This window comes from Porites lutea, chromosome 1 (genome assembly GCF_958299795.1).
Source record: "Porites lutea chromosome 1, jaPorLute2.1, whole genome shotgun sequence".
Lineage (NCBI taxonomy): Eukaryota > Metazoa > Cnidaria > Anthozoa > Scleractinia > Poritidae > Porites > Porites lutea.
This window is the reverse complement of record NC_133201.1, coordinates 14286896-14299455: the sequence shown is the minus strand read 5'-3', so window position 1 is coordinate 14299455 and position 12560 is coordinate 14286896. Positions and strand designations below refer to the sequence as shown.

The 12560-nt window shown below is 38.7% G+C and overlaps 1 protein-coding gene across 1 annotated transcript in view; it reads left to right on the top strand.

Annotated features, from left to right (window-relative positions):
- Positions 1-1353: 1353 nt before the first annotated feature.
- Positions 1354-12560, top strand: part of LOC140945867 (endothelin-converting enzyme homolog) — a 77458-nt gene continuing 66251 nt past the window's right edge. Inside the window, exons 1-4 of the mRNA XM_073394922.1 lie at positions 1354-1546; positions 1867-2128; positions 10703-10899; positions 11325-11582. Of these exons, the coding sequence (XP_073251023.1) occupies positions 1520-1546; positions 1867-2128; positions 10703-10899; positions 11325-11582 (744 nt within the window). The 5' untranslated portion in view covers positions 1354-1519. The remainder of the gene's footprint in view (positions 1547-1866; positions 2129-10702; positions 10900-11324; positions 11583-12560) is intronic.

The window sequence follows — 12560 nt, the reverse complement described above, 5'->3', positions numbered from 1 at the left end:
GAGAAAGAGTGGGAATGATGCGAAAGAGAAGGACGCACGATAAGGGGGCGGGGAGGGAAAAATGGAAAAAGGAAGGGAGTCGCCGCTCCTCTCCCCAGTTTCCTCCCCTTTTTTTCTTGTTTGCGCTTTCACAATTCTGCGGACCCGACTATCTCGGAGCCTGAAACAGCCTACCTCCTCGGCAGTCTGAAAAGACCGGCGTCTCCCCCCGAAGGCTGACTTTATGCAGGCTGGTTGAAAAAAAGTCAAAGATAAATGTGACTGAGCTTGTTGTGCCAACAAACAAAGAAAACAATCACAGTCAAATAAAAAAGTAATACCGTCTACCTTAGATTGTGTTTTTTTAATCAAAACGCACTGACAGTGTTTTTTTCTCTTTGCGTGAGAAAATAGCTGTGGTCACACTACAGACTTTTTACCTAGGTAAATTCGACTTGTTGACAGTTTACCTAGGGAAACTTGATTTTTAAAGTGTGACCGATTTTTCCCTAGGTAACTTACCTCGGGGAAATTTTATCGTCTGGGTCTTGGATATGTCTCGAGAACAAAAGAGTTTCCCTTGACGGCTACCCCAAAGCGATAGCTAGGGAAAAATGAAATACCGAGGTTGCTAGCCAATAGACGCTCATCGGCGAAAGTCTTGATAACAGAACCGGACATAGCTCACGCTGTGAAAGAAATTTTGGGGGCACAGGTCGTCTACGTCTTCGCTTTTCTTCACCTTGCACGTTGAATTAGCGTAAGAAATATCAGTGAAATAAAAGAAAAAAACGTCTCTTTGATCAGCTAGATCCCTGCGCATATTGCCTTCTTAAATTTACGCTCCAAAAAATTCAACTGGTGTGAAAACCTCGAGAGCCGATACCAGTAGTGTGACCTTCCCAGAATTTTTCACCCAGGTAAAACAAAACCCGAGATGAATTTACCTCAGGAGGTTTTTGATGGATTTGCCCTAGGTAAATCGCTTTTACCTTGGTAAAAGTCTGTAGTGTGACCACAGCTAATAGAAATTTTGAGATGTCCAGTGTCTTTTGAGACGCAAAGTGGGCAAAAAAAACGTAGGAAAAATAAACAGGATGACAAGCCGTCACAACATTGATTGACTGATTGATTACAGTTCTTATCTCCCTCGGCGATAGAAACGATAAAAGTAAACATACTTACCAATTGAGCCCTGCGTGGGGAAATCATTTGTTTACGTTAACGTCGAAAACAGAAGTGCGAAGGCTTTTCTCCTGGGTATTGACGTGTATATTGGACCAGACAACTAGAGTTAATTAAGATTAGCCGATTAAGATTGTTCCCGTGAGATTAGAAGGTAAATCTGCCAGGAAGATCGTGAAAATTTAGCGTTTAGCGGTGCCGGTGTGAATTCAGCATTCAAGTTCATTATTATTCTCCGCTTTAAAAAGAGGAGAATAAGTGTTGTGTTATTTATTAACTAAGTGTAAATGACAAGAATCGGTATGGCGAAACACTAAAGGGACAGTAACACAGCAATCTACGGTCAGCTCGCGTAATGAAGAAAGTTCAACATGCAACAGAGGTATTTCATTAGCGTGGTTTATATCATCCGTTATCATCCAACACGTATTTCAATACTAAATAATACCAGACTAAGGAAATATTATGATTATTATAGACAACGGTGTGGATAACAAGATTGACAAGATCTAACAAGAATATAATCAAAGAGGAAAATTTGTGAAATTCGTGAAATTCTATGACCTTGGGATTTATTTTGTCCTCCGCTGACAGAACAGTTACAGATATTTAATCATTATTTTCTCTTTCCAGCTGAGCATGCCACGTCTTTTGCATCTGTGTAGTGAATATAAATAAGTTCTGTTATTTGCTTACCTTTAGAGAGATGCACAATCTCCAGGAGAAAAACTGCTGGTAACAACAGAGCTTGAACGAGAAAGGAACGTCAAACGAACCAAACGACTCACCACACGTGAAAAGCTGTCAAGAGGTTTTATAGCTTTTCTACTTGTCATGTTCTTTCTCTTGGCAGTTATATTTGGATTTCTTTACGCAAAACGTGCTCATTCAAATTTGCAAACGAAAGAGCAGTGCCTCAAATCATACCCGTGCGTGACAAAAGAATGCGTGTTAACAACAGCAGGTAAGATGAACTCATTGTATGTGACTTGAGATTCATTGCTATGCTATAGCTTCGAAATGCTGAAACTTCTGTTCGGTCATTGTTGTCATTCATCGGACCACCCGTAAAGTTAAGGGGATCTTGTCTAGCCTGAGTATCATATCCTCTCCCCTTTTCGCTTCTCTTTTCGCCCTTTCCCCCAGAAACGTCTGATACTCAGGCTAGATCTTTTCCTAGAGGGTAAAGAGCGGGATAAAACGAAGTACTGGTGACTAGATACACCACTGTATATACTCTGTGTTGCACGTGTAAAGCTCCCTCGGTATTTGAAATAAGTGTTTATGAAGATAACGCTTTAGTCAAAGCTTCAATGAGGCCGATCTCGGCTACTTGGCCTGTACAGTAACTAGCACTTCAAACGTAATTAGAAAGAGATTATTCGGTCAACTTGAGCAGAGAAAAAGTTTTCAAATGTTCTCAAGGTAATTCCCTTGAATGGGTGTAATATTCATTTCTTTTTTTCAAACTATGCACAATTCAAAGTGGACAGACTGCAAATTATAGTAGTTGCTAAAAAATACATATCTACGTGTCGCAACTGTTCATCAGTAGGATGCATAAAATGTGTGCAATTCCACAATTGGTTTCGGCTCCATTGAATCCTATTTTAGAAGGAGCCACCCACCATGTGAGCACAGTCACGGACAACACATATAAGTGAGGAAAATAACGCAAAGCAAAATTAAGACGTTAGTTAACGAAATGTACATCGAACCGAGGTTCTTTGCTTCCTTTTCCCTCGCAACCATTAATTTTGAGTCCAACTTGTCCTGCTATGTAGATCGCAGTAGCATTAATAATTCATTGGTGTCAGTGATATTCATGGTAGTTTGTATCTCTGACACTACTCTATTCACCTTCTTCGTCCATTCTGCCAGCACTTTCCTGTCAACTCTCTTAAAACCAGCACCATTCAACACCTGTCCGCTTCTCATAATTTCCAATATGTCCTTTATCATTTGCCTCTCCTCATCATTCCTCGGATCATTGCCTGTAATCTGCACCTTGAAATCTCCATTTAGTTAATCGACGTCGACCTTTTCAGGTTCTGTGTCTATACACCCGGCATCCTGTTCCTCTAATTCTTTATCTACTGTAGTCATTCTTCTCCTGATTTCATCCAACTCGACGGAAGTAAACTACTCATTCTTTCTGATCGCCCTAGCCTGATCACATAGTCTCTGCTCTGTTATCTTTGATAAACCTCTTTTCTTCCAGACAGCATGCATTCTCTGTCTATCATGATCGTCTGACTGATCTGCCACTTTCATCAACTGGTTTACTCAGATAGTAGCACTATTATTATTATTATTAGTATTATTATTATTACTATCATTATTATTATCACAAGTGACACTGGTAAAAGTAAATTATAATTATTTTACACTATATAAAGCTTCGAGTTGAAACCTTAAAATAATTTGATCAAAAAGGTTAGCTTTTTCGTCTTTCTTCGGTGCCGCATATTTATACGACGAAGTCACGGTTCGACTTCGAGGTTGTCCGCTATAGTGAGAAGTGACTCCATTTGCTTTTTTTGAAATGGATGGACGGAAATTGATCGCTCTTTTTGATATACAAATAATGTCCAGTGACATACAAATCATGTCAAAGAGAAACCAAAATCAGCTTTTACAGCCTATTCTTAAGTCGCGGCACAAGCCGATTAATAAAATGGATTCACAAAAAGAGATACGAATTGCTCTTTCTGAAAAGAAAACAACAAGTTAATAACAGCCTGCAAACCACTAAGCTGAAACTTACTAGCTATATGCACTATGCACAGGTAAAAATGAGTGTAAAAAAGAGATTTTACAAAAAGAAAAAAATAGGTTACGAAAAATTTGCTTCAAGGGGATTCGAATCCGGACCCTCAGAATCAGTCAGAACTAAATGTTAACGCCTATATCCACTGGCCCACCTCGTGAAAAGCTGACAATTGGAGTTTAACAGAGGTATGTATTCCTTTCCCACAATAAACCCGTAATACTTGGCCGGGGAACGTTTAAGTAATTTATGAACTATCGATAGCGCGGCTACCTAACCGACTGAACCGTATGACCGCACGATTCTCTCCCTGCTCGTAAGGTGTCTTTTCATCGGTCATATCGGGAAAACATTAACACAACATTGTTCATCATTATTTCCATTGTTTTAGGTTAGGGTTAGAAGAGCTGCTACATGACCTCTCTTCCCGAAATGAAGAAAAACAATATGGCCGCCAAATACATTCTTTTAGTTTTTAAGGTTTTCCTTGATTAACAACGTTGTACATTTATTTCGGCAAACAAACAGTTAAGTTGAAAAAGGATTTTACAAAAGTCTCAAGAGCACGTCTCCTTTTATTTCGATTTTAATTAGCAAAATCGTCAATTTACACAACTTTTTCGTTTGGTTCTGCTTTGAAAATGGAGTAATAATTACCCATAGACAATACAGTGTAAAGAATTGTTGAGAAAAATAGCAAAAACTTGCCAACTTATGACACAAAAGGTACTTTAAAAACGAACTAAAACATTCAAAACGCTTTGATCACATCAATGATGACGTCATGTCCCTCTTTTGGTCATGAAAAAAATTATCAGGTAGAACATTGCTTTCCCGCAAATTTTCTCTGCCATCTGATACAAGGTTGACTCTCTACAGCCCTCGGCCTAGTCTCCCGACTTTTCCGCTCACGTTCATAATCCTCTTAAATTTTAAATGCCGGACGTCAACTGGTTATTTTTAAATGCCCCACACAACTAAAACCTCAAATATGCTATTTGTTTGTAACTCGTTAATGAAATCTTGTCACAACAAAAAAACCTAGTTCGGAAAAAGTCGAGGGGATTATTCAACAATATTAACTAAGCCTGAGGTGAATAATTGTTTTAGTATATTCACACGAAGTGATCTCAACAGAACCAGAAAGGAAACCATTAAAAAACGATTAGTTTGACTGACGGGTGAATTTCTGCGTGAATACGACGCCGTAAACAGTGGATGCGCAAAAGTTAGATATTTACAGTATCTTCAAACATGGCAAATGATAGTTTTAATCTTTTTCTATCGAGTTTTGTAAGCTTTAGCATCAACGGTTTAAAAGAAAACGCCGAAAATTTAAATTACTACCCAATTCTGAGAAGAAAAGTAGAGCTTTATTTGTTTCTGTCAACCACCGTGAATGAGAAAGTTTTCTTTGTCGCTTCTTGCAAATGCTGTCAACAGCGGCTACGATCAAGGTGAACGTTGTTTATCTCCAATGTTCTTTGCCTTGTTAACTTGCTGGCACGTACAATTTTCGAAAATATTTGGCTTCCTCTTTTCTCCATAAATTAACTTCTATTTAAAGGCAAAATTGGTCTTGCGAGAAAATCCCGAAATCACAAAACCTTGACAAAGCGACCTCGTTTTCCTCTGTAGTGGTAAACATAGCTTCGAGCGTACAAAACGTCATGCAGCTACAGTAAACCACTTCACAATAAATCACGCTGTTTAAACACCATCAAGTCTTTCTTGCCTTCAAAAAGGCTGTACTATGAAACTTTGGCAAAACACCCAGCTGACCCAGTTCACGACAGCGATTTTGTTTTGCTTTATATTCACCGCCTAGCGTGGTGAATATAACGTCATAGTCCGAGATAGCTAACCATAAGATTGCTTGAATTACCAAGATCACTGAGTGTGTATATACTAATTACTAGTAATTAGTATATACACACTCAGTGATCTTGGTGATTCAAGCAATCTGATTGGATCGCTATCCCGGACTATTCAACAATATTCACCTCCTAGCGAGTGGATAATGTGTGAGCTCGCTTTTTTCCCATTTTCTTATAGAAAGATCTTTTAAAAGTCGACAAAATCCTAGGGTTGACTTTTTTTCAGGCAAGAAAAGACTTCGATGGTTCAAAACGGCATTTTTCCGTTTACTGTTGTTGAGTTTTGTGGTCGATGGATTGTTTACAACTGCCGTTTATTCGCCGGATCTTGTTTACTGTGGGTAATGTCGACCGACATATCGGTCGATATAGCGGTCGATATAGCGGTCGACACTCGGTCGATAGTCGGTCGACACTTGGTCGACAGTCGGTCGATACTCGGTCGACACTCGGTCGACATAGCGGTCGATAGTCGACAGTAAACAAGATCCTTGCCGCCTAGAAGAGGGGCGTCTGGAAAAGCGGGAAAGCGGAATCCGGAATAGGAACGGGAATAGGAACAGAAACAGGAACCGGAACGGGAATGGGAAGAGAAACCTGTATAAAAGCAGGGACAACATTTACCTTAATTTAAGTTAATCTGGATTTAATTCCTATTCAGATTATATACGAAAAATAAGGGGAAAAAAGGAATAGGAACCGGAATAGGAAGGGGAATATAAACAGCGTATAGAAAAATGAAAAGGAAAAGATATAATCGTTATACAAATAAAAAGCCAGAGAATGAATTAAAGAAACAAGAAAACACCCTTGAAATGTTAATCTAATTAACCTTTCTTTATCTTTAGCCTATGACACATTGTGTTTTCGTGTCAAACATAATAGCAAACTTAAGCAACGAGAACGATGGAACGATGATGGAACGCTTCTGTCTCACACAACGAATCTGAATTCTTCATCTTACCTTCCACTGTGCGAATTTGTTGAGTCAGAGCACCGAAAGACAGAAAACATCCACTTCTAGTTTCCATTTCTCATGTCCTCGACGTCAACGTTCTGGTTGCTTATTAAGGTCCCTATTGCACTCGGTTGAGGTAGATGAAGTGCTGGCTGGGATAGTGATGGAGGCGGGGGAGGGGGGGGGGGAGGTGGTACGTGTTAATACCCTTTTTAAGCTGTTGACTATCTATCTCTGGTTAACTTCCCAAATTAGCACCTTACAATATATCTATGCAGCAAACCAGAGGTGTTTGGCAGCCTAATAAACGTCTCCGATGGGTGTCTCGTTTACATATGGTCTGACAAATAATATTAACATGTTATAACCTCCTTCCTGTGAGAGACAAAAGGAACCTTAAGATCTGAGCTGATCCGACAAACGGCAACGCCAGCGAAAACGCCACTGAGAAACTGAATTCGGGTCTTAATTCAAACTATTTCTCATTAATTCCAAATTGTCCAGTCTTTTAAAGGTTGGGAAATGAAGCTGGAGACCGCGTCCGAGCTCAGAAAGACACAATAAAATTTATCGCCTGCCGTTCACGTTCTCAAGAGAACTTAAGATTTGATCATTGACGTGGTAGTTGTGCATAGGCGGTGAAGAAATTGACAGAAAGCGCGATGCACTCCCAAAGCTGTTGCTTTACTTATTTAACTTGCGGCTTTTTCTACCTTCTCGTTTCCGTAATATAAAGAGATTCGTGGGGGGGGGGGGGGGGGAGCATGATACCAGACTAGTTTTCTTATTTTTTGTATAAATTGAATTAGAATTAAAATAATTTAAAGTAAATGATGTCCCTGTTCTTGTATCGGTTCCCCTTCACATTGCTGTTACTGTTCCTTTGCCGTTTCCGGTTCCGGTTCCTGTTCCCATTCCCGTTCCTATTCCGGATTCCGGTTTCCGGCTTTTCCAGACGCCCCTAGAAGAGGCCGTTTTGTGAACTCAGCGTTTCCTAGAAAAGTGTGATTCCGTTTCCAAGAAACGTTTGGCCCAACAACGAAGTTTATTTATGACAAACAAATTTGAAAGCAAATGTTTGCTGAAATTCTACGTTCCAAGTAAACACGAGAAAGAATACTACATGGAAACGACGTCTTACCTCGAGGAGCCGAATCGCCATTTTTGTCAGCACTTCATGCGAAGAACGACTCAACAAACCTTTTCGGCTATAAACTTGGCGAGTCAACAGAAAACAACAAAGCTCTTCTTTTCTTCTCAGGTAAGGAAACAATTCAAACTTTTAGCGGTTCTATTGAAGTTATTATTGTTTGCGAAGTGATAAGCTTGTGAATTGCCATGTTTGAAAATTCTACAAAGATCTATTTTTAAACTGTCGCGTGTCTAGCTGACCTGATCTGTCAATCAAATCGTACTTTTTAATGGTTTCCTCTCTGATTTTTGCTGAGATCACTTCGTGTGTATATACTAAAACAATTATTCTTTTCAATCTCGGTGAATAGTGGCTTTAGGAATATTTTACAACTATTCACCTCGATTTCAAAGAATAATTGTTAATTATTACGTTGTGGTTGTTGTTGTCGTTAGTTATTGTTAAACTTCCGATTCGTTCTCGATTCCAGATGTAAATTATATATTATCACCTTCATATCTTTATCTTCAACATAAAAAAAGAACTCACCAAGTGATCAGCTCCCTCGCTGTGTTGGCGAGAGTTGAGAACATTGCACAGGTATCGCTGAGGGTAATCGGTTTGAATCCAGTTCAAGCCTGAAATTTCTTCAGGCTTTTTTTCTCATCTTTTTAAGCTGTGTTCATAGCTTTGATAAGCTTTTAAGTGTTCAAGCAGATATTTTTGAGTAACAATCAGTACATGCGTCAGCGTGTGTATATGTATGTCGAGATATGAAGCACGCGGTACGTTTGGAGAGCACGAGGGAAGTGTGCGGGGTGTTCTCGGCTGCGCCTCAAGCTAATCTAGTCTCTTTCATTTATTTATTTTCCAAATACTTGCTCTCCATCTATACGATGATTCTTAGCAAGAGGTCAGCGGCCTTACTAATGGTAATAACTAATAATAAGAATTAAAATAACAATAATCAAAACAGGTCCAGCTGGGCTAGGAAAGAGTTTATGGATTGTGCCTTAACGACATTCAGGGGTAGGCTGTTCCAGTCCCTAATGGTTTTGGGGAAAAATGAGTATAAGTGATTGTTTGTTTCAGACGCCGCGACTGTTTTGTGTTGTTCCAGGTTTCTTTAAACTCTTTAGAGCTATCCAAACTTTCCAAGTGCTTCATGCTTCAGTATCTTACAGGCAGAGCTGAGGCACGAATCAATTGCTATGTTGGACGAAGAAGAACGTATAACATTCCTGCCGTTCCTTCGCTTGGGTTTTGAACGGTGGGAATCATCGCGGCTCGAGTTCAGGATTTAGACGCCATCTTAGACTGGCATAAATTGGCTTCGGTCGCATGTGATATTTTTCTCGGCAATTTTGTGCCACCACGCTTATTTCGACGCGTTGAAAGTTTTGATTGAGCTGGTTGATTTAGTTCGCGCAACTTTGTCTTAGGCCTTAGTACTTCTCTGTATACGACTATTGACTCCATGCAAAGTTAATTGTTTTTGTGTCGTTCCAGGTTTCTTTGTGGAATGTATTTTTTCCGAAAGCAATCAACCCCTTACATATACAGTAAAAACCCGCAACTAAGAACCTACATTTTTAGGAGTTAGGCTAAACAGGTTCTTATATAAATGGTAGTTAACAGAATTTTAGGCTATTTAGGTTCTTAAAATGGGTTCTTAATCCTGGAGAAAAAACAATTAAAACATCTACATATTGCTTAGTATGCTTTGTAAGTCTACATATCTTGCACTCATTTTTCTTTAAAAAACATTTTTACAACAATGGCAATCTGCTTTTTTTGCTTCATATGATTCTTGCAATGCAGCTGTAATGTACTAGTATGATTTTAGAAAATAAGAACCTGTTTTAAATTTCTTAGGCTAAGTAGCTTCTTGTTTATAGGGGGTATAAATGACCAATTTTAGGCTAACATGTTCTTAATTTGTAGGTTCTTAGTTGCGGGTTTTTACTGTAGTTTCAGTGGTTCGAAGTTTATTTTTTGAAGTAACATACTAGTAAATCAAAAGGGACATCGCGTTTTGGCCTTGTTAAATCTATATATCAGTGAGGTGCTCCCAAGGCGAGAGGTGATTGTAAATAATATAATTTTATTTTGTAATCACAAACAGCTTCCGTAAATATCTTTCGGATTTTGGTGATCGTTTCCCGGACCTGTTTGGACTTTTCTGTATTCCCTTTCTGCCAACTACTGCCTCTACCTTACTGGTACTTAGTTTCCCGGCTCTTTAATTTTGCGTTTTTCGCGATTGTAAAAAAATCGCGAAATTGAAGACTCGCGGTAATTCTACCGACATTTAAACACGTGAAATTTAAAAGAAAATTCAATTATCACAGAAAAAATGATCAATATGAAATAACAACAACGTATACAGCATATCTGTCAACAAATACACAAATTCAAAACACTGGTTTTACTTGTAAGTTCCATTTTATATTTTCTGTTGTGAAAAACGTTAATTTGCAAAGATTTCTCATACGGATTAGAGAAAATGAATTTTGAGAATCTTTAAATATGTGTTTTGCTTGTTCCAGTTTATCTAGAAATTTTCAAAAGTTCATGTCTATTTGAAAAATAAAATGAAATTAAGAGCGCTTGAATCGCGAAATTTAATGTCCTTTTTTCCATTTGCCTGCTGTAGTGAAATCGCGAAACTAAATACCAATAAGGTACTTTTTAGGAGAAGGAGCATGTTTAGCGTCTTATCAAAATCTTGAGTTGGGCAAGAGGGGCATCCATTTCTGAGTTTGGTCAAGTATTGCGTAAATTGTTACTTTATTTTCCAGAATTACTGAACTATTTAGATCCAAAAATTGATCCTTGTGAAGACTTTTATAAGTACGCTTGCGGCGGATGGATAAAGAGAAACCCACTTCCTACTAAAAAGACAGTGTGGAATCAGTTCACTAAGCTGGAGGAAGAAACAAGCAAGTTTATAAATAATATTCTGCAAAATAAAGAGATTCAGGCCGAGTATTCCAAGGTATAACAGCTCTAAGCTGCATAACCAAGCTTTAAGATTAAGGTTAATTTAAGGTTATTCTTAGCGGCCGCGGCTCTAGCCTTTGTACGCTTGAAGTTTATATCAACCACCCGCGACGAAAACTCGTAGATTTCCCATAGAATTCTCATTAATTTGTGGTGTTACTAAAAGCTGCGTACTCCACACTAATGGTGTTGTTCCTTGGCCTTTGCTTCGCCCTCCCTTCCTCAATAAAATTTAGTCTGTTTCGTGTCAGACTTGGGATATTAAGGCTACCAAATGAATGTTTTGGAACATGACTTGATGGCAGATTCTACAGCTTTCTACGATACTTTAAATCTGGAGCATTTAAATTAGTGTTGTCTAATTTATGTTTAGTCATGAATCAGACCATGCAGTAACTGGTTTCTCTGTGTTTTCTATAGATTTCATCCTTTCGAAAGGGAATGGCATACCATGTATCCTGTTTAGATACTGAAACAATCAACGAAAGGGGTACAAAGCCATTAGAAGATCTTATAAAGGAGTATGGATCTTGGACAATAACCTCGAACAACTGGGATGGAAAATCATGGAGTATGGTCAATTACCTTGCCAAGATGAGAAGGAAACTTGCCCTAGGACCATTTTTCACTGTGTTTATTGGCGCCGATCAACGTAACAGCATTCAAAATACTATCCAGGTAAGTGATTATCATAAAACAAAAAGAGAACTCAACCCCTTTCGCTGCAAACGCCTGCCACGCAAACTGGTTTATATGGTAACCGGAGTCGAGAAAAAAACGTTTCTACAGTGATCTCGATAAAATTTTTTTTTTCGTGTCACGTTATACCGCTTGGAGTAATATTTACTTTTACCTTCGTAAACGCCAAGAGAGAGTTAAACCATTTTTGTTCTTTTAATTTAGTTGTTAATTATAGCACATTATTTTTTTCTGAGCTTGCGAGCGGGCGGAATCCTCGAAATCCTGCAATCTGATTGGTTCCGAGAGCGGGCAGTTTTTTACGATCTTGCCCGCTAAGGGGTGGACCATTTGATTTTTGATGGGGGGGTTGTGCAAATCCGAAAAAAAATATCGAGCATATGTTTCTGGTTAAAAAAAAATTTCTTGCAGAATTCTTAAGAAGGAAAAAAAAATCGAGCAGCTTTAACCTGAGCGTGGCAAAGGATTTTGCGTGATGCGTGACGGCCCCAAAAGTAGCTGTGGGTCACATGATACAGGACTGGGCATCACATTTTTTGATGCGTGAATTAGTATTTTGCAAGCGCGACGCATGATTTACCAATTAGATTTCCTATTCAAGTGAACCCTCTGATCTAGAAGGATATTATGATTCAAAGATATTCATGCATTCAGATTCCCACCCTAACAGTTGTCACGTGCAGGTATTTTTGTAACAAAATAAGATTTACTTTATAGAAAAGGAAATGGGACAAACAAGAGTAAAGGCAGGCCACATTGAATTGGTGCAGGGTTCAATATATACAAAGAATGTGAAACGGATGCGCTGGATATGTGCACTAGACAAAAGACGATCAAATAGATCGAAGAGCATTTTTTCCCTCTGGGTCATTCGTGTTTTTGCAGAGTTCTATTACTTTTGTGTTCATTGCCTGTTTTCAAGCCAAGAAAATAATAGTAAACAGTCTATAGCACATA